The sequence below is a fragment of the Panthera leo genome, chromosome A3 (genome assembly GCF_018350215.1).
Source record: "Panthera leo isolate Ple1 chromosome A3, P.leo_Ple1_pat1.1, whole genome shotgun sequence".
Taxonomy (NCBI): Eukaryota; Metazoa; Chordata; class Mammalia; order Carnivora; family Felidae; genus Panthera; species Panthera leo.
In genome coordinates this window covers 112,751,319-112,774,266 of record NC_056681.1, presented here as the reverse complement: position 1 = coordinate 112,774,266, position 22,948 = coordinate 112,751,319, and the positions used below count along the sequence as shown (strand labels likewise).

At 41.9% G+C, this 22,948-nt stretch overlaps 1 protein-coding gene across 2 annotated transcripts in view; it reads left to right on the top strand.

Moving 5' to 3' along the window:
- Positions 1 to 21,250, top strand: part of LTBP1 (latent transforming growth factor beta binding protein 1) — a 398,959-nt gene extending 377,709 nt beyond the window's left edge. For both annotated transcript variants that reach the window (XM_042933279.1, XM_042933277.1), the window contains exons 32-34: positions 14,933 to 15,055; positions 18,981 to 19,130; positions 20,206 to 21,250. In XM_042933279.1, coding sequence (XP_042789213.1) covers positions 14,933 to 15,055; positions 18,981 to 19,130; positions 20,206 to 20,387 — 455 coding nt within the window. In that variant the 3' untranslated portion in view covers positions 20,388 to 21,250. The remainder of the gene's footprint in view (positions 1 to 14,932; positions 15,056 to 18,980; positions 19,131 to 20,205) is intronic.
- Positions 21,251 to 22,948: the final 1,698 nt, after the last annotated feature.

The following is a 22,948-nucleotide window of genomic DNA, read 5'->3' as shown; positions in this document are numbered from 1 at the left end:
CGCATGGAAATAAGAACCCACTAACCCACATGGGAAAGAAAAATAGACACACTTGACTACTGGAATCTAAGATTCCCAGGGCTCCCAGTGTCTGTGGCTTTCTTGTTCAAATAATTAGACTTCTGTTAAGTAAATTATTGAAATAATTAGACCTACTGTAAGTAAATTGAACATAAAGACTTAAAGTCTTGATCTAAAACTTTGAAGTTAAGAGGAAATTCGACAGGACCCTTAGTGTGTTGGGAGAGTGCCACCTATTGGTGGTATGATGTACTACACCACAGTGTTGGACCCTCTACGGTTACTCTTAATGAAAGTCAGGTGTACAAAGGTGAGAGTAGTTAAAACTCGAAGGAAACTAGTGCCACAAAAGAAATTGGCACATGTTAAAAAAAATTGTAAAACACTAATATTGATCAAAATTCAGAGGAATGGTCCTCTCAGTTTTGCTGAGAGAACAGTTGGAAGATACAAATACATAGAAACAGTTGATGCAGAAATTCTGATTCTGGGGATACGGATTATGCTTGTACTTGAGTGCCAAGGGGAAACTGTAATCATTACAGCTGAAGAAAAATTTGAAATCAATTCTGTCATTAGAGAATTTGTTAACTGTTACATGCAAGATGCAATTAGGAAAAAGAACCATGTTTGAAATGCAATCTTAAATTATTTATAGTTGCCTGTTTTCAGCTTTAGTTAAATTACTTACATATTCCTTCCTTCATTCCATTATTTACTTCACACCTGCTATGCACTGTCCAACAAATTTTGGAACAGATGTACAGGTTGTATTTACATGAAATGTAAATTTTGATTCTGCAAAACTAGCATAGTGTACAGTTATGTTACTAAATTAGAATTGTTTTTTTCCCTAATTGTTGCATCTAAAACATGCACGTGATACCCTTGATTCCCTTATTTAATAAATGCGCTATTTGTTGCAACAGCAAATGTTTTGATACTTCGCAATAGCTTATCTACCCCCAATATTTTCATATGGTTTTGCAAAAGTGACAGGCTTTGGAATCTGTGTTCGAACAGTTGAGCTAGTGATTTCTTCCATATCCATGCACAGCTCTTACATGTTTCCAAATATCTCCATATAAGAAGTTTCATAATACCCTTGGAGGTGTGAAGGAAGACGGGGATTTGAGTCATGGACTGAACTTGAAAAAATATTGTAACTGGGCAGTGGTTGCAAAAGGCCTTTCAGCAGTCATGGTTTAAAGGCTTTTCCAAGAAATATGTTTCCAAAGAATGTTAATAATAACTTTGGAACATCCTACATGTGAGGCACAGTGAGTGGTCACTGCCTTTGGTTGAGGCAGTCCAGGGATCTTGTTCTGTTTCTGGCACTGCTTCTGTCGATTGCACTGGACAAGTTACTTCAGTTTCCTTTATCCAAAGTTGAGAACTCTTGTGAGGTTATGGTAATTAATACTCTCTGAGTACAAAAGCATTTATCATTTTGATCATAGATCCTGAATATTATGATTAAAGGAAGTGTAGCTGTTAATAAATTATAGTGGAGCATTAAAATCACACTGGAAAGATATAAAAGGCCTCCTAGATTGTCTGGCTACCATGCCTGTACACGTAATGTATACCGTGTATATGTAGAGTGGTAAGTGGTCCAGTGCTTTGGGATGTAATTCTTCGTATCCATGGAGCTAAATCGAATTGGATACTGTACGGAATGGCAAGTAAGCCATTTATGTGGTTTCTTATCAAAAGGATTGGTTTACTTAGAAAGCTTCCTCTTACTCCCTCCAAAAAGCAGTGAAAATACTTTTGTTACTATAAAAGGACAACTGGAAAATAAAATTTAGTAGTGAATTATGCACATGCAGCTTTGTGATTTAGTCCTTACGTTAGTCTCCTCGCATGTAAAATGGCAGTTAGCAACAATAGGTCATTTGAGGGTTAAATGTGATAAATGCATGTGAGATGCTTGGATTACAGTACATGCTTTGTAGGTGTTAGCAAATCAAATCCTGTTCCAGGAAATGAGTTGAGCTAATGATTATTCCATGGTAGAAGTCTTTTTTGAAAGGAGGCGTGAGTTAAAGACAATGAAGAAGTGGAAGAGTGTTTAGGGACTAACGCAGAGTCAGACAGCTCTGCAGGACCCCGAGTGAAGCTGCCTCTTCTGTGCCCCTCCGGACTCCAGAGCTACGAGTGTCCGCTAAGGGGGGCTTTATGGCTGGAAAGGACCATTTAATGTTGGCTTTTAAATGAACATTCGGTGTATTCAATTTATCAATTTTTTAAATAGAAAAAGCAAAATAATGTATTTTATGTTTATAAAGAGTATAATCTATGAATGTTCAAAGAGAGATTTTCCTAAGAATTTAAGTCCAACTTACACATTTTGTCATTCTACTTATAAGTCCAATATTTTTAATATAAAATATTGATTTTTATTTTGTGATGAATGTTTAAATATAGCAAGGAACAGATAAAATTTTCCTTGAGAGTGACTTCTGTATCAAAACTGTATTAATTAAATCTCTGAACACTTTGGTCTCCATTTATAAATTTTATGGGGCATCTGGGTGGCTCAGTCGTAAGCATATGACTTTGGCGCAGGTCGTGATCTTACAATTTGTGACTTCAGTCCCCACATCAGGTGAGCTGGAGTCCTACTTTTCTCTCTCTCTCTCTCTCCCTCTCTCTCCCTCTCTCTCTCCCTCTCTCCATTTCTTCCTCTCTCTCTCTCCCTCTCTCCCTCTCCCTCTCCCTCTCTCCCTCTCCCTCTCTCTCTCTCTCTACCTCTCTCTCCCTCTCTCTCCCTCTCTCTCCCCCTCCCCCTCTCTCCCTCTCTCTCTCTCTCTCCCTCCCTCTTCACTCTCTCTCCCCCCTTCTCTCTCTCTCTGCCCCTTGTGGGATTCTCTCTCTCTCCTCTCTCTGTATCTCTCGCTGTCTCTCTCTGCTACTCGCTCACTTGTGCCCTTTCTCGCTCTCAAAAAAAATTTTAATTTTATGTATTTATTTTCTCTCCAGCACTCTATATACTCGAAAGGGCAGCCCACAGTCCTAATAAGTATTTTCTTCTTCTTTGTTTAAAGTTTATTTATTTATTTTGAGAGAGAGAGGGCATGCATGCACATGCCTGTGTCAGGGGAAGGAAAGAATCCCAAGCAGGCACCACACTCAATGCAGAGCCCAACACGGGGCTCGATCTCACAAACCATGAGATCACAACCTGAGCTGAAATCAAAGAGTTGGTCACTTAACCGACTGAACCACCCAGGCGCCTCAGCATTTTCTTCTTAAGCACTTAAGCAGCTCTTCTAAATCTTAATAAATCAGACTTAAGATGCAGCAAATTGAATTTTTAATAAATTCAAATACTGTTTACCAACCTGATCAAGTCCTCTTAATACTCATTCAACACAAATCCTAATCGAAAGTCTGCTTTATTTCAAAGTAAAATCCCAAGGTCTGTCTGTCCAATTCCCTGTGATATGGTTCTTACAAACATAAACATATGAAATAACAAAAACCTCATTCTAAAACCTTCATAGTAAAGTTACTATTCTAGACTTAATATACATCATTAATAGAGTTTCCATCTCAGGCCAGCTGAGGTCACTGGGTGGAAAAATTCATGACTGTGATGGTCAGTTATTGGAGAATGAACACCAGGGATGTGTGTGCTCAGGTGTGAGTCTGAACATCCATGCATGAGATGATGGGCACGTCCCGTCACTCCCATGTCAGCAGGGGACCACAAGTGCTTCTCATGTTATTACTTTTATTTGAAATTTTTTTTAAATGTTTATTTTTGAGAGACAGAGTGCGAGTGGGGGGGTGGGGTGGGCAGAAAGAGAGGGAGACACAGAATTTGAACCAGGTTCCAGACTCTAAGCTGTCAGCACAGAGCCCACCATGGGGCTCGAACCCACGAACTGTGAGATCATGATCTGAGCCGAAGTTGGACGCTTAACCAACTGAGCCGCCCAGGTCACCCTCATGTTATTACTTTTATAATCAGTATCTTCCATTATAGGGACTCAAGGGAGTAACAGGGCGGATAAAATTAATATATAAAAGCTTTTCTGGGACTCCTGGGTGGCTCAGTCGGTTGAGCGTCCAACATTGGCTCAGGTCATGATCTCGCGGTTTGTGAGTTCGAGCCCCACATCGGGCTTTGTGCTGACAGCTCGGAACCTGGATCCTGCTTCAGATTCTGTGTCTCCCTCTCTGTCTGCCCCTTTCCCAATCCAACTCGTCTCTCTCTCTCTCTCTCTCAAAAATAAAGAAACATTAAAAAAAAATGTTAAAGCTTTTCTCCAAGTACACATGACTCCCCTTAAGAATCAGATACTGTCTCCCCAAAGGGATGTGCTCACCCCATCAGGATTCCCTACCACCCCGATGGCTTGAACCAATGATAAACTTCCCTTGTGCCTGTAAGGCAGGCTGGAGTGTTAGGGTTCTTTAGAAAAACTGACCCAATAAAAGAGAGAGCGATTTATTGACTGATTCATTCATTATAAGGAATCGGTTCACATAATTATAGCACCTGATAAATTCAAAATCTGCAGGGTGGGCTGATGACGTGCAAGGTTTGAGGGGAGCCAAGGCTCCAGGTCAGAGGCCTTTAGGCAGGAAGAGCTGATGTTGCAGAAGCCGGAAGACAGTGGACAGTGGATGGAGAATTTTCTCTCAGAGGAAAGACATGCTCTGTTCTCTTCAGTGATCCAGTGAATCAGTAATTCATGAGTGAGTGAGGCCCACATTATGGAGGGCAATTTGCTTTAACTCAGGTTCACCAATTTAAATGTTACCTTCATCCAGAACACCCTCATAGAAACACTCAGGGTTTGACCAACTATATCAGGGCACCCCATGGCCTAGCCAGGTTGGCGCATGAAATTATCACAAGTGAGATTGTGAAAAAGTTAAATATTTGCAGTTTGTGGGCCATCTGCACTGTAAGGAAGGACATTGGTTTTAATTTCTATCTCCTCCCCTGGCACATGCTAGAGAAGGGCAGGGAGGAGGTAGGATATTTAACACTTAGCCAGGGCCCCCAGCTGGACAGGGCTATGACAGCAGGTCAGGGCCTCTTTAACTAAGCTGTGCAGAAGATACAGGACTTGAGAGAGGGAATAAGCAGGCAGGGATGAGTGACAGGGAAGCCTGCTACAAATAGCAATGTATCAGAGGAAGAATACTAGAAATGAAGCTTTCTAGAATGTGCTTTTTAATTTAAAAAAATTTTTTTAACGTTTTTTATTTATTTTTGAGAGAGACAGAGACAGAGCATGAGTGGGCGAGGGGCAGAGAGAGAGGGAGAAACAGAATTAGAAGCAGCTCCAGGTTCTGAACGGTCAGCACAGAGCCTGACGCGGGGCTCAAACTCACAGACCGTGAGATCGTGACCTGAACTAAAGCTGGATGCTTAACTGACTGAGCCACCCAGGCGCCCCCCTGGAATGTGAGTTTTTAAAACAACCTTGTCAGGGCTCCTGGATGGCTCAGTGGGTTAAGTGTCCGCCTCTTGATTTCTGCTCAGGTCATGATCTCACGGCTCGTGAGACTGAGATTCTTTCAAGCTTGAGATTCTCTTTCTCCCTCTCTCTCAAACCCTCCCCTGCTCATACTCTCTCTCTCTCAAAGTAAAAAGATAAACTTTCAAAACAGCAACTTTGCCTTTGGCAGGTGCATTAGACAACAAGCGAGCCCCAGGCAAGTCAGGCACCTTCAGGTTAGGATCATATTTTGTAGTCGCTGATTTAAAACATTTTACAAAAGAAACCTGGTTTGCTTTCAGAGTAAGGACAGTTAAAAGGAGGGGGAAAACCCAACCCCAGGATAGGGGAACACTCCATTTCCTGCTACATTGCCAGAGACAGCACTCTGGAGGCATGTCCTGGAACAAGCTGCAGTTCCCAAACCCAGTTCCCTGGGGTCACAGCCAGTGAGGGTTTGGAACACCAGCTGCAGAGACTTTGCTGTACTGCAAACCAGAGTATTAACTACACCGAGAACTGGTGGAAGCCATGGTCTCCAGGGCTCCAGAACAATTAGAGAACAGTTAAACGCGAGCACGGTTTGAGGATGAGATTGCCAGTTGGTGTCCTGAGCACTTCTGAAATTTTAGTTTGTGAATGGCTTGGACTTCAGGGAGTCACTTGTACTCAGTGCTTATTTTTCCTAAAAGCTGTACTGTATTGAGGTGCTAAGAAAGGATTTGGCCACATTCTTTTTTTTTTTTTTTTTATGTTTTGTTTTTGAGAGACAGATTACAAGCAGGAGAGGGGCAGAGAGAGAAAGAGAGGGATACATAGAATCAGAAGCAGGCTCCAGGCTCTGAGCTGTCAGCACAGAGCCTGACGCGGGACTCGAACCCACAGACCGTGAGATCATGACCTGAGCTGAAGTCAGACACTTATCCAACTGAGCCACCCAGGCGCCCCGAGGATTTGGCCACATTCTTACATAACCTGTGCTGAATGGAGAGTAAATTTCATTGACTAAAGTCTCACTGATGTCCTCTTAGACGCTTTCTCATTTAGAACCTAAGTAGAGAAATTAAAACGTATGTGTAAAATGAACAATCTGATGACAAAGAACAACACTTTTATTTTTAATTAACAAGCGATTTAATTCATCTCAAAAATAAGATTGTTTTAGCAGTTTACACTTTCTCCCTTGAAATCAGAGCTCACGCATAGACGTTCACTTTCTAGAAGCACCTTTCCAGTGGTTTTACTAGGTGATTTGCTCTTTAGTGGACATTTTACTTTCACATATTGTACATAAACTTTGCTGTTAGGATTTTTTTTTTTCCCTCTTCGGTGACAAGAACAATTGAAATGCACTCTAAGAAGAATGAACTGTGATGAGTGGGACTGTGAGAAAATCACTGCCCGTAATTGTTTAAAGCCCCGTTTTATGTTTGAGGTTATGAATTCAAATAACACTGTGCTTATTCTGACCTTTTCTTAATTAAGCTTATGAGACAGCTGTGGCTAGAACAGAGCTGCTGGCTCCCCGTGCCTTTTAAATGCTGACCTCATGGCCAGAGCAGGCAAGCTTGGCAAAATTTAGAGGAAGCTTATCTACTGTCCCTTCATGCAGCACACAGATTGTGCCTCTGATGAATGGGAGAAAAGCATCTAGAAAGTGCTTAGAAAGCTACCACGTTCTTGTCTTTGTGTTGACACAAATCGGCAGGGAGCAGAAGCTGGGGATGCCATTGTTTTTGCTCCCTATCCATAGCTAGTATCCTCACAAAGATTCACTCACTGGGGGGGATTAGGACACAGCATGCCTTCTTTATGCTTCCTTCTGAGATTCAAGTCTCCATGGCAAGCAGAGCTATTGTGAACATTTGTGCTGGTTGTACACTGCTCAACCCTAGAAGATACCATTTACATGGTAATCTGTGAGCACCTACAAAGTATAGCTGAAGAAATCACTTCCCGGAGGAAGTGGTACCAAGACTATATCTGATTCTGAATAGATCCAGAGGGGAAAGTAAAAAAAGTGATTTCAGATTAAGATAAATAGCATTGTATGGGAAAACCATAAAACTGAATTAGGGATCTTAAAATAGTTCAGTGTTCCTTTGTAGTGTCTTATTTCCTATAATTGAGTGGAATAATAATATTGACTGTGTTTAGTGTTAGTTTAATATTCTACTTATTACCTAGAACCTGGTCTTCAAGTAATAATGGATTCAGCTGTATCTTTATCTCATAACCTTGAGATCTATACTTCAGAATATTAATCAAGAGTTTTGAACAAATGTTAATATAGCTTTCTTTGCTTCTAAACTTAAATAAGCAAGGTCAAAATAATATACACTAAAACCCAATTATATTTACCCTTACATTTTAATAGTTTGTTTTAGTAAATGTTACGGTTTGAGAGTCAATCCTGGCTTGCCTTTAGAACTTCTCTAGACCTCCATTTCTTCAGCAGAAAAGTGAATGAGAGACTGACCTCACGGATGTAAGACAGACTGCTTACAATGTGTTAAATTCCATGATTGTCCATCATTCTGAAACCACCCAGGTGAGCTCAGTAGCGGCACCTAGTGGTGATTACCTCCTATTCCCAACCACAAAGTTCCATGACAAATTGTCTTCTCTAGATCCTTCAGCCTAATAGTAAAACTTCTCTTCAGAATCATAAAATATGTAAGCTAGAAAGGATCTCAGAGATCAACTACTGTAGTTTCCTCATTCTATCAGTTAAAAATAGAAAGATTAGATGAACTCTAGACTTAACATATAAACATTTTTTTCTCCTGTATTATTTTTGTTTCTCTTTTGACTTTTTTTTGAAGTGACATTTAAATAACATAAAATTAAACATTTTCAAATGAACACTTCAGGGGCCTCAGTACATCCACCATGTTGTACAATCTCCCCCTTAAGGATGTACTTAGCTCCTGTTTTAAAATAATTCTTACTTGGTTAATGCAAAAATAAAGACAGAAACCATTGTATTCCTGATATATAATAGTAACCTGCTTTTTCTAATTGTTGACTTCTCGGATCATCACTTCAGGGTGATATTTAGAGAACAGGAAAGAAGAAAATAAATTGATATATCTGCCCTGGCAGTTAGAAAATGATAAAGTAGAACGGTTTAGAAAAACTAACACGCTGAACTTTCCTCTTGTTTGCCTGTTTATTGTATTGTTCACTCGTCTCTCTTATCAAACACTAGAGGTTACCTCATTCCCAATTTCCCCAGAGATTGCCTGAATGTAAGACTTAACGATGTATTTCCAAAGCCCTGGGTATTTAGAAATGGAGAAACCTTTTTCACGCAATCCTTAATAAGAAGTTCATAAGTTATCAATCATTATTTTAGGGTTTTCGTGTGTGGCATGATTTAATGGCATTACAAGTGCATAAATTTTGAATCCAGGTTTTAGAAGGCAAAGGGAGCCTCCAGTTTTTGGCATTCATACCCAACAAATCTGTCTCTCCAGTAGAGTCTGGCTAAATAAACAGCAATCTGTTGGAAACGCAGTGAGTGACTGGGTTTGGAAGGGCAGTGTTAGGTGACTGCTGGGGTGGGGAGCTCAGTTGGTCTGTGGCCCATGAGTTTCCTTAGAGCATTAACATTTACAGGAGTCCTGCAGAACGTAAACCTTGCCAAGACTTTAGACTTCATTACTTCCCTGTCCTCGACAAGTACAATTTAATTGAACATTAAGCAATTTGATCTCTTTCACCTAATAAATCGAGCAAATTCAATAAACATAAATCCTGCTAATGATAGAGCTGACCCTGGTGGGGCTGAGCTCATCAGCATTCATGGTTATTGCTCTCCCTGGAATTTGAGTCACAAATGCTTATTGCTGAACTAAGTACTTACCTGGTGCTTAAGGTCTAGGGAATGGATTTCATAATTTTCTTTGCAGGGTTTCTGAAGGGCAGCTGTGGAATCAAACACGGTTTTGCAGATAGACTAAGTCAGGTTAGAATCTCTCACCTAAACTAGGACAAGTTACACTATAAGTCAGAAACAAAAGGAGCTAATTACAATTATTTCAGAGGATGTTCGGAGATTTCAAGGAAAAAAAAAAATGTACGCAAAAGCGCACAGCACCTGACATGAGGGAACTTCATGTAGTACATGTTCACTAACTTCCTTTTTTTCCCACTGTTCTTCGGCAGAGATCTACAGTAGCCAGTGTTTACATGCTACTGTGTTTCCCTAAAGCTTTCTTATCCATTATATATGCCCATGACTCTGAGTTACCTCCCTCCTCCTCTTCACCTTATTGGCCTCCACAGATGCCACCTCCAAGGTGAAGCCTTCCCCAGCTCTTCCTGGTGACCTTCTCTGTGGTCCCGATAAACTACTGTACATCTCACAGTGTATGTACCTTTGTCATAGCGTCATTATAACCTTCCTCTGTCCCCACTCCCACCCTCCCCGTAATATTCTGTGTCTGGTTGAATGAATGAGTCAGTCCCTGAATAAAACATTGACTTGCCTTTAATATCACAAAGACAGGTACCCTAATCCTGTTGAGGATGAAACTCAAAAAAATACGTCCAGTCCAAGCAACTAGAAAGTAGAGAAACAACACTAGGACCCGAGGCCTTTGACTCTGAGTCCATTTTCTTTTTAGTATACCCTGTTCCCTCTCACAGTGCAGCAAGTTTTAATATCTAGGAAGCAGGCTACTGTCTGTTCATTGGACACTGTAGGTAAACGTTTTTTTCTGAAAAGAGCATAAGTAGAGAGGCACTCAAACAAGTGGCCGACCCACAGGGTGTGGACTGCCAGTGGCATGCTGTCTTTCAGGTTCCTTTATCGTCAGTGCTGGATGGTATTTTCTGTAAATGGTTCCCATTTTTCTAATCTCCTAGTTTTTCCCACTTTCAGTCAAAGACAAATGCCCTTTGTCCTGCTGGCTGCACAAGCACCAGGATAAATCCTAATTCCATTCTCCCTGTCCTCTTCCTTCATTTCCTGGCTGTGTGTCTGTGTTTTCCAAACACCATCATCAATCAATAAGACGTGTGGAAGTCTGTAAGAAAAACACCTGGTCTCGACATTGGAGCAAAACATGACCCATTTTTCTTAACGCATAAGAATCGGTCCTTGTTTCTCCTGTATTTGAAAATAATGCACTTCAAACGTTGGAGCCCTGAGTTTTTAGCCTTGATGTGTGGAGAATGAAATGCAGTCTCGTCTTCATTTCTAAAAGCAGCTGAATTTAATCTGCCTCAGTCAGAACTAAAACTTCACCTCCCATTGTCCTCACATGCCAGAGTGGCATGGTGACATGTGACTGTCCAGACCAGCCCTGCAGATGTGTCTGTCATCAGGAAGGGAGATTTCCTGCCAGGATATAATGCTGTGCTTCCCATTGCTGCTGACAGCAGAAGCCCCAGACCCAGTGGCTCCAGGGGGTAATTTTTAAACTTTTTTTTTTTTTTTTCAATTTAAAATTAAAATCAAAGCAGCACCATCTGTCATAAGAATCTGCCATGCCAGGGAAAGGACTGTGATCAATGGCCTGGATCTTGTTGAGACTACTTAGTGACGGTGTCCCACACCGTCTTTTCATAGCTTTGATCAAGAGCTTAGCATTTGTCGTTGGGGAGGTGAAGAATGCATAAGGGGGGGGAGGCTTTGAGGTGTGAATATTTCCATTTCCTGTTCATTTCACATTCATATTTGGCCGGATCCTGGATGAACACATTGTAAATTGTGGCTCATACGTGGTATTTGCCTCCCAGAGCACAAGCTCTGGTGAGCAAAACTATTCCTTTGTATCGGTCCCCAGACAGCTAGGCGATTAATAGTTGTTGATGTGCCTAAGGGTGTTGTGGAGAAGGAAAAAGACCCTAGGGAGAGTATGTGTTCATCCCCACATGTTGAGCTAGGTGAAACGGAGAACCAGTAGAGGCTCGTGCGCTCTCGTGGGAAGTGGGTTCCGTACTCTCTGCCAACCATGATTCACTGTGTCCCTCAGCTAGAGTGTAACCATGCCACGGGACTAGCTGATCACCAAGGCTAGAATGGGCTCTGGTTGTAGCTTGGGGTGCACAGAAGCCCAGCACGTTCTAGAAATAGACACGTGCTCAGGTCCTGAGGAGGATGCCTTGCCAAAGACTCAGAAAATTCTGTGATATTCCAGTTGCTCCCCTGGAAGATGATGAGAAACCTGTCTACTTGAGATATCTCTGAAGGATTCAGGCATACAGTAAGAATTGTTGGACATCACTGTGCCTTCTACTCTGAGTTCTGTTGGTCTGGTGTCACAATATGCTATTGCTCTCATTGCCTGACCAAATAATTGTATCTGTCAAGGCAGTAAATGATTTTGTCCCCAGTTGTTTGAGACAAAGCCCATGAAGACCTCTTTCTCTGTTTACTGAGCAAGAGTTTCTCTCCATGTATTAAAAAAAATTTTTTTTATGTTTATTCTTGTGAGAGAGAGAGACAGAGCATGAACGGGGGAGGGGCAGAGAGAGAGGGAGACACAGAACTTGAAGTGGGCTCCAGACTCTGAGGTGTCAGCACAGAGCATGACGCAGGGCTTGAACTCACCAACTGTGAGATCATGACCGGAGCCAAAGTCACCTTAACCGGCTGAGCCACCCAGGTGCCCCTCTCCATGTATTTAAAAATTCCAAATAATCTTGAAACAATATTTTAAAACATCTAGAGAGTGACCTTCATTGGTCTTAATGTACTGCACACTTCTTTGCCTGCTGACAACTACCTGTACGTTTTGCTAATACTGAAATTGCTTCTTTAGCTGTCTTTGAAAATCCTCATTTATTTCCAGTGTTCAATAGAGACTTAGAGATTTTTACCTATGAGAGAAATCGGAACTTCCATTTTCTTGATGATTCAGAATTTATGAACAGTTCCGTAGCAGTATCTCATTTTCATACATCAGTAATACAGAGGTAGGCAAACAAGAATTATTACCCCCATGTGACAAGTGTGGAAACTGAGGTCTGCCCCAAATTGCTAAGCTGGGAAGTAAGTGGTCCAGTCAGGACTTGAGCCCCAGCTTCTTGCCTCCAGAGCCCATGTTCCTTCCATTACCCTACACTCGCTTCGCCCTTGACCCTGGCCAAGAATGAGAGCAGATGTGCACAGCAGGAGGGGCAGCATGGATGGATTAGGGTAGACCCATCCATGCTCCCAGAAAGATAACTCAAAATGCATGTCCTGGTGATGATGGGAATGTAGCGCATCTTCAAATACAAAAGAGTGTACATTTCGTGCAGAAATCAGTCAGTTTTGAAAACTGACCAAAGCTGTTTTGAAATTGGGAATGCTTAATGTGTTCGAGAAAGGAAAGCAACAAAGGACAGTAAGTTCTAGAATCTTAAAAATGCATGGCTGAGGAAGAAAGGAAGGGAAAGAAGATATGGCGGTCCCTGAAGTTTCACCCCCGTTCGTCTGCTCTCCTTTACCAGCCTGGATCCAGTCAGAAGGCTTCCTTAGGAAACTCTTGGTAGTCCCCAAACACAGCTTACAGCTTCTTTCTTGATGCCTTTGGGTAACCTCTTTAAAATGAATACAAAATACCTTTTCCAGCAAAGGAAATCCTACTTGTCTTCTGAATTTCAGGTCAAACGCCACCTTTTCCAGGAAGCTCTTCCTCCTCCTCACTCTCACATTTGGGCCCTTTCTTTTGCTCTGCTAGATGGTGAGAGCTTGAAGGGTAGGGACCAGCTCGTTTCATGGTGGAAGAGGAAGACCCAGACCTAAGGGCCAGACGGCGCCCAACAGCTCTGTGTCAGTCACCAGCTCCCGACCTTGAGTCTCAGCGAGGTTTCCTCTACATGCAGATGTGTATAGGACCATGCTCAGCCTTCTCTGGATTTAGTTTTACAAAATAAGAACATGAACTTATTTTTAATATCTCCTCTTGATCACAGCCATTGCTTGGATATAAAATACCGAACAGTCTCCCTTTCAGATGTGCAACAAACATATATAAAAAAAGCCATGAGAGAAAATGACCTCAGCTCTTGAAACTTGTAAATATTTCAGCAATCTTGCTCTCACAGGGAGATCCCTAATTCTTTTTCAAACTTGAAGGAGAACTGACAACCGTTTGTGTTCTCTTTGCTTCCAGTTGTGTGTGGTTTTTTTGGAGGGAAGGGTGCAAGTCAAGGATCTTTTTTTTTCAGGTTCACCTGTTTCCTTAATGAAATTAATATTTCTTATGAAATGATTTCAGGCAAAAGTGTTGGGTGTCTGGGGTCTGTATGTTGTTCCTGGAAAGCTTCCACACAAGGAGAATTTGAGGAAGGGGCAACCTTCACCCCTCCCCCTCCATTCAGTGTTCAGGGTCTTTTCTGGCCTTGTGCTTGCTTTGTGCAATTCTAGGAGAGAATTGTGTGAGTGTGTGCGCACACACACACACATGCACCTCTGGCTCCTTTAAGTGGGGGTAGGGGGTGAAAGAAAGCCTTGAGAGGTCACACCAAAGCCCTAATGCATTTCTTTATTTTCATATGTCACAGGAGGAAACAAAAGAGAGTAAAGCCCTCCCCCACCCCCCACCCCCCAGTCTGTGGTCCAGGCAGATGTGGTTGTTGCCTTGTGTGACTGTCCTGAGTGTGTCCATCCAGTCCTGGGGCCACTGGACTAGCATCTCACAGTTTTGGAAGAGCTACTGAAGTCTGGGGAGCCCCAGGATTTCTTCCATATGCCAGATAAATCCTTGGACAGTATATTTCCATACAACATGTATTGAGAACATGAAGCCATCCCTTCTAAAGCTTTCTTCTCTAGACCTGCCAAATAACTCTGCCCCTCAATTCAGGCAAGGGCCTGGGACGGTGAAATGCTTTGAAAACTCAGTAACCCTGGAACAAATGAAAAACCAGTGTCCCATGTGGTGGCTGGGTCCTTGTTACTGTAATACTACATTCATACAGACCAGGCCTTGATTTTAGAGTTCTAAAAGTTGCTCTTAAAATAAAATGGTACCTACTGGCATCCTCACTTGGTTACGTCTTTTTTGGATCACCAGAGTTACAACTTTTCTGTCTCTTTTGAGTGAAAACATACCTGTCTGTGAGAATGACCAGTCCTTTAAAATGGTAACACCTGTTGGTTTCAGGTAAAACCATTCTTCCAAAAGGCCTGTAGCTTTCTGAGCGCTGGCTCACTTTTCAGTTCCTTCCTCTCCTGGGCTACATTCTGCCAACTGTTCAGCTACTGTTTTTGGTCTTCAGTGTAGAATCTTAATTATGCTGTTTGGCTTTTCATTGTGCGTGGGTGGATACAGCTCCCATAAAGAATATGGAGACGAGGTCTAAGATCAGTGGTGCACATGTGTGCGAGACAGGAGCGTATGGTGGACAGTGCCCTGGCCGGTTTCTGTGGCTCTGAGCTGCGAGTGGGTGTGTCTAGGGGGTCAGCAAACAGTGATGACGTCTCACATTGCTTTTCATTTCCTTCTTAGATGACTATGCCCAGCTGTGTAACATCCCCGTCACGGGACGCCGGCGGCCATATGGACGGGATGCCTTGGTTGACTTCAGCGAACAGTATGCTCCAGAAACTGATCCCTATTTTATTCAGGACCGTAAGCAAAATTTTTCAGTTATGTTGAAACTAAAGTGACTGACTAAAGATTAGTCAATGGTTCTCAAAAGGTAGCCCCTGGGAATTTGTCAGAAATGTAAGCTTTCAGGCCCCACTCTAAGACCTGCTGAATTGGAAAGTCAGTTTTATCCATCCTGTGCATACTCCTTATACGTGTTCAAGTTCAGAAATATTGGATCAAATTATTGGCATGCTGGAGGGTCTGCTGTTACTTTTACTTTCTTTAAAGAAAAAAAAAATCATCTTCTAAGATCCATAACAAAATCATTTCTTTACTCATTACGTGATGGTCTAATTTAAGGGTCGGGGTTGTCTTGAAAGCCTGATTATAATTGACATTGTTTCTCATATAAGGAAATGACATGTTAACTGTAACAAGTTGATCTTTACAGGTATTTTAGAGTGGGAGGTCAAAAAAATTGCTCTTCTGGTCAGAAATTGTTAGAATCCACTCATGATGGGATTTATTAAGAAATGATGCATGGTGGCTTCTCCTGGTCTTGTGGGCAGAGATTTTCTGTGGGAGATGGAGTGTGCCTGTGTGAACCCTGTTCCCATTTAGGAAAAAAAATGTCTGTGGGGCGCCTGGGTGTCTCGTTCGGTTAAGCGTCCGACTCTTGATTTCAGCTCAGGTCATGATCTCGGGGGCCCTGTGGGTTCAAGCCCTGTGCGGGGCTTCACGATGTCAGTGCAGAGCCTCCTTGGGATTCTCTCTCTCTTTCTGCCCCTCCCCTGCTTGCGTCTGTGCTGTCTGTCTGTCTGTCTCTCTGTCTCTCTCTCTCAAAATAAATAAATAAACTTTAAAAAAGAAAGAAAGGAAGAAATGTCTGAAGGTGTTTAACCGGGAGTGTCCTGGATGAGGAAGCCGTGCAAGCTAAAGGTTTCTATGGGGGAAACCACAGCTTTTCAAATACACAACACAGTATTGGTAGAGGATAGGTGGTGTCCCCTTCAGGACTGGCAATGGGGAAATGCGGCTTCCAGCCGCCTTGTCCAAATCTCACAGAGGGGCCCTCCTTGCAGTGTGTGAAGCTACACCAGATTTTCAAGACGGAGAATCCCTGCAGGCCAGGGGGTTGGAGTTAGGACTTTGGAGACACTGCTGAATGACAGACTACAGTGACGCCTTTTCTTTTTTGGGGCCCTGTTACCTGTGAACGAAGCGCACTAGCCGTGACCTGGTTCCTGAGGGCAACCCAAGCTTTGTGGCTACATTTGGCACTGCTTCAGTTCTGAGTCAAAGAGTGTTTCCTTCCTTCCTTTCTCCTTCCTTCCTCTTGTTTTTGATGGATGCATACATTGATCGTTCAGCACAATGACGTGAAAACAGCATTGTATCAGTCCAGCTGAGTTAATTAACATGCCCCTGTATACCCCCCCCAGCCCCAGGTGTAGAACATTCCCAGCATTCAGAAGGCCCCTGAAGCCCTTTCCCAGCCGGGCCCCCTGCCCCAAGAGTATCATAACTTCTAATACCTTGGATTATTTCTTTTAATCAACAACATACATCCATGCACTATTTCATGAAATGTGTCGAAATACACTGGCAGGTATAAGACTGGGCACTTACAATTTTGACACTTACCTGTGACTGTGTTATAGGTCAATAAACATTTACCTTTAAAAAGAAGAAAAGGAGAAGAAATATTAAGGTTGAAAGAAAGCCCAGCTTGCCTGCCCCATAAATCCAAAATAACAGGTTAAGTCTCTACACAACAGTGACCCAATCCCATAGCTTCTATGTGCAGCCTCTAGCACATTAGATAGAGTCCAGATTCCAGGAATTTTCATGTTGAAGTGTTCTGGCTCGTGTACCTTCTTTTTTTAATGCTGACGTTGCTTCAGGACTCTTTTAATTCACTACAAATGTTAAGAAATAAACATGTTGGTGTCACATCGATTTCCTATTTAGTAACAGAAGAAGCTGAGATGCAATTTTAAGGCCTCCAGCACTGATTCTATCAATGGCCTTTAAACTTATTGCAATTTATGAGAAATAGCTCCTCCTTCCCAGACCGGGAGCAAGGACTTTCCGGCCCTTCTAAAGAAATGACTGTATTGGGTAGATAGCAACATAGAAAGAAAGCTGAGATTTCTTAATCTCCTGCCTTCTGGTTATTTAAGAAAATTGGACTGGTAACCGGAGGCAGTTTTTTAGTTAAGGCAGTATTTTATAAAAGTAGAATCTCCTAGAGCAGAAATCAGCTCTTTCTTGTAAAGGACTAGAGAATAAATTTTTTAGGCTTTGAAGCAGCTACTCAGCCCTGCTAGGGTATCACGAAAACAGCCACAGACAGCATGTCAGCGAATGGGGTATCTGTGTTCAAGTAAAACTTTATTTACAAAAGTAGGAGACCACCACATTTTGAGAAGGGGCTGTCCTTTGCTGACTCGTGTAGAAGTATTTTTCGGAGTCTGCTTGATGTATGTGTGTAGAGTTTTCAATATTTAATTCCATGTTTTAATTTCTGTAATAATTTTTAGCAGTTATAAAGTCAAAACGATTTTGCCATGATACCTGGAATTTGAAAATACTATCATAGATTAAGACTTTATTTTCTTAAGTATTTCTCAAACTGGCTTTGGGGCCCTGATGACATATTCTTAATGGTGTGTAATTTTTTTTTCCCCTTCAAAATTTTTAAAAGTGCTATCATGGATGTATTAATTTTTAGTCACTGAGTTAAACCTTACAGCCCTGTCTAAACAATGTTATTTTGCTGCCCCCTGCAGTTCCGCTGGAGAATTACTTCAGAGGCCAGAGTTATGGTCATATTTTGATTTTTTTTTTTTCCTTTTAAAGCTGATAACGTGATGAGGTTCTGAAGGGGGAGCCCACATCAACAGTGTTTTTGTATCACTGTGGATTTATATTTACAACTCTTCTTTCTAGAAAGAGAGCTAAATACTCTTGATGCCTGTTTCATGTGTTTATATTACTAAACGCTAGTTCTGAATCAGTTTAAAGATACCTAAACTATAAAAAAAAGCCAAACAAGAACTTCTTTGTTTCCTTAAAAAAATAATTTTGACTTTCTAACCACAAGTATGATATACTTTTCTCATTTATCAGGATGTTTCAAGTCGCTTTTACTGTCTTTATCCTTTGATCTCCTGAGAGCCCTTTTGTAAGGCTCATTCCAAAGCTAGAGCAAACAAACACAGGTTACACAGCAAGACCAGCCCAGCTTTTCACTGCTTTTTGGGGAACTCCAAGTGAAAAACCACCGCCTCAAATTTTCATGGATGTTCTGAGCAAATGTCTGCTGAACTGTGATAGTCACTTCCATTGTTTCCATCCTGAACGTTGTTCTGACATTTGCCCTACTGAGAACTCAGGAAATTTGGAATTTTAGATAAACACTTCTGTTTATTAAGAGCAAACCCAAAAACCATACTCAGTCACTTTTTATGCTTTTAATTTAGAACATCAGAATTCAAGATGTAGGGCTACTAATGGACAAACGATATATAAAGCTTCTACTATCTTATGCATAATGCTGTGTACAGATACATTCAGTGTTAAATTTTACTGCTAACTTTAAGGCATCTGAAATAGGTGTCTAAAATATGAATATATGATGAACCACAATCTTAATAATCGTATAGTTTTTTTATAAGAATTTTTTAAGTTTATTTAATTTTTTTCATGGGGTGGGCAGAGAGAGAGAGAGAGAGAGAGAGAGAGAGAGAGAGAGAGAGAATCTTAAGCAGGCTCCACACTGTCTGTGCAGAGCCCAACAGGGGGCTCACTCTCATGAACTGTGAGACCACGACCTGAGCCATAACAAGAGCCGGATGCTTAACCAACTGAGCCATCCAGGCGCCCCAGTAATCCTATAGTTTTAAAAGACAGTGAAAGAGGTTGCAAATTTCTAACCTGGCTCCTGTCTTTTCCTTTCTAGGTTTTTTAAATAGCTTCGAGGAGTTGCAGGCTGAAGAATGTGGCATCCTCAATGGATGTGAGAATGGCCGCTGTGTGAGGGTGCAGGAAGGTTATACCTGTGACTGTTTTGATGGGTATCACTTGGATATGGCCAAGATGACCTGTGTTGGTAAGGATGATGTGTGCCCTCTCGGAAGTTATTCTTTCCCCCAGGTGCCCTGTGGCCAGATCTCCTATAATCGAGTACATGTAAGATAGATTTGCAGTTTCAGTTTAGGAAGAGGAGAAAAGTTCTGGAGATGGCAGTGATGGTTTCACAACAGTGTGAATGTACTTCGAGAGGACAGAACATTCTAGGTAATTAGTTTGACTCCTCTAACTTTAGCTTTTGACTGCAGCAAATAGTGTTTTCCCCCAGTACCTGACACAAGCGTAAGAGAGTGTAGATGTCTGGGGAAAAAAAAACTTTTATGGTAATCATTTTGGAGAATGTTCCTCCCACAACTACCTCTTCCTCTCTGTCTCTCGCATTGCCTTTGCTTCTATTTTTGAACAACTGGTAAGCATACATTAATTCTTCCTCACGTGCTCAATGCCATCTTCCAGGGCCTGGCCCTTGACTTACAGGGTTTTCCTATTTCTGTGTCTCTTCCATTCCCTCCGGTAGCAACCCCCTTCCCCACTTGAGTTTTGTTTGTCTCTGTCTGCGGTGGGTCTGGAAAATAGGTAACCTGGGTTATTACAGGTGTTTAGAGTGCATTTCTTTCCTGTGGAAAGAAATCTGAGAAGGTAACTTGAGCCTTTACAGGGGCTGTCCCGAAGGCTCTCTGCTCACTTGTTTGCTTCTTTAGTGTATTCCTCTAGACAGATCTGTTATTCTGTACCTGTGGAAAGGAATTTAGAAGTGGAAAATTCCTCCAGCTTTCTTGAGTTTTGACTATAAGATGTCAAGCTGACAAAATGTTCCTGTTGTGTTAAATACAGGGAAGGAAATTCTAGAGCCTTCCGGATCATCTACCTTTTTCAGATCTAGAAAGTCTTACTTATCTTGCATGTATTTGCAACCGATGATAATGAGAAAGACTGCACATTTTACTGGGGTGGGGGTCCGGGGGTGAGGAGAGCGGAGAACAGCCTGGCTGTGTTCGGGCCAGACGCCTTGCTGCCTCAGGTAAGCCGTAGGCCACGTTTCCTCTTGGGGTGGCACTGGAACGTCTTCACCTGCATGGTTTGGCTTGTTGCAGATGTAAACGAATGTGATGAGTTGAACAACCGGATGTCTCTCTGCAAGAATGCCAAGTGCATCAACACCGAGGGCTCCTACAAGTGTGTGTGTCTGCCTGGCTACGTGCCTTCGGACAAGCCCAACTACTGCACACCATTGAGTACCGCCTTGAATTTAGAAAAAGACAGCGACCTGGAGTAAAAGAGGATCTACATAACCTAAGCCCGTATACTCTGCACTGTGTAAAGGAAAAGAGAGAAATGTATTATACTTGAGACATTGCACCTACCCCAGAATGTCGGAAACACGGAACCATCACAGAATTGCGTCTCCTCGTAAAGAAGAGGAGAGGATCCAGTGTGAGCCTGACTGGTGTGACAGACCAAATGGACATTTCTCTGAAAAACCAGTATATATAGTCTGTTCATATGTAAAATTCAGTGGAAAAGAGGCGGAACAGTGCTGTTATTTTAAACAGAAGGTTGTATTATGATGTTTTTGTTTTTGTTTTTGTTTTTTTACTATTGCTTGATTAAATTTGGCATTTAAATAGTGGTGGAAATATTTTATATAATTTTCATTTTTTGGTTGTGCAGTTCCTTGGCTGCTGTTTTTCTTCAGATTTTTTTTTTTTCAAGCTCAAGGGCACAAGTCTTTGATAAAATATTGTTAAACTGTATTATAAGTATTGTTACACAGGGTTATGTTATTCCCGGTCTGGAGCATTTTTAAAAATCCAAACTGTCTGTCCTGTGGAGCAGGCAGCAATTTTGTCTCAAAACTTTTCTACACATTTCGAGGAAAATACTTTATATTTACAGTGTATCGTCTGATTTTAATGTCCATTCTTAGCCAAGCTGCTAGTAGGCATCAATTGGATCCTTTCCCGCATTAAAATGGAAGAATTAATGAGCTCATGTTAGTATTGTAATGTGTAAAGTAAGCCCAGCAAAATTTTTTGAAAACTTGATGATCCCAATATATTTACCATTGTATGTTAAAGCAAAATAAATCACCATTTTTTTAGAAAAAAAAATTCTACCTGGGAGTAACTGTCAATGAGTACCTGTCATATTCCCCCCACCTCATTTATTTTTATGAACGGTTCTCTAGTAGCATAGAGTCTTTCACAGGTTAATTATTACATTTGTTAGATGTTGGTAGGGACTGAATGGCGTCCACCCGCGTAATTCATATGTTGGTGTCCTAACCCTCAGTACCCCAGAATGTGAGTGTCCTTGAAGACGGGCGTCTTTAAAGTGGTAATTAAGGTTAAATGAGGTCTTTGGGGTGACCCTAGCCCAATATGACTGGTGTCCTTATAGGAAGAGATAGGACAGACACACACAGGGGAAAGACCATATGAAGACACGGGGAGAAGACCACCATCTCCAAGCCGAGGAGAAAGGCCTCAGAAGAAATCAACCCTGCAGTACCTTGATCTCAAACTTCTAGCCTCCAGAATGATAAGAAAATTAATTTGCTGTTTAAGTCACCCAGTCTGTGGTACTCTGTTCCGGCAACCCTGGCAAGCAGGGCACAGATACAGATCACAGCTAGATAGCACAGGAACCCTGAAAACAGCTTGCGAGGTTCTAGTCCCTGCTTATACACGTCTGTATGGTTTTGTGATTGTTAAAGTGAGTTTCAGAACCTACTTTTTACTTAAGGAAAGCATCTGAGTTTAAAGAAAAACAACGAACCATGTGTAGGGATACCCAGCCGAAAATCTCATTTAACATTTTCCTGAAATACAGGCTTTTGGTGTCTAATACCTGCAGTGGGAAGAATGATGGCACATCGAAGATAGCCGTGTCCTAGTCCCTAGAACCTGTGAACATTATGCGGCAAATGGAAATTAAGGTTACAGATGGAATTAAGTTTGCCAATCAGTGGCCTTAATAGAGAGATAACCCGGAAAGACCCAATGTAATCACAAGAGTGGAAAAGGGAGACAGAAAAGCAGAGTCTGGGGGGAGATGAGAGATGTAGGTGAGAAAGACTTCCCCGCCATGCCCGCTTGGAAGGCAGAAGAAGAGGTGAGGGGGCATGAGCCGAGGAATGTGGCTTGCCCCTGGAGGCTGGAAAAGGGAAGGTGCCATTCTCCCCTAGAGCCTACAGAAAAGAGCGCAACTCTCTCGACACCTTGATTTCAGGCCAGTAACATGGATCCACTTCTAACCTACAGAACTGTAAGATAACAAATGTGTGTTGTTGCACACCATGACATGAGCGGTCATTTGTTGTAGCGGTGATGACGAGCTCGAGCAACACCCAAGCATCATAAAATGGACCTCTCAACATTTTCAGCTGATGTTTAGGTATAGGAAAAACTTGCATTTGTATCCCCAAGATGCAATACAGCATTTTAAATAAAAGGGCTTGTTGGCACAGGTCTTGAATTATATTCCAAATATTAGCATAGTTGGAGTCGTCACGGATGTTTGAAAAGCACAAAGACTATCGATGAAATGGATGTGCTCTGGGATGTTGCTGGCCAGCTGGCGTGCTTGCTTTGAATGCATTTCCACAGTGCTTTCTTTCCAGGTCTGTCTAGCCCTTATTTTTACTAGTTTTGTACACCTCGCCCCAAAACATTTTGTTTTTGTAACGTACAATTCTTTTAGCTCCTTTTAGTAGTTACTGCGATTTTACTTTCTGTGCCTATTGTCCTCTAAACCCACAGGTATAGGATGCTGTGGCAGTGGTTCAAATTCATTGGCCATGAAGAGGCAGGCACATAGTACAGTGCGTTTGGATTG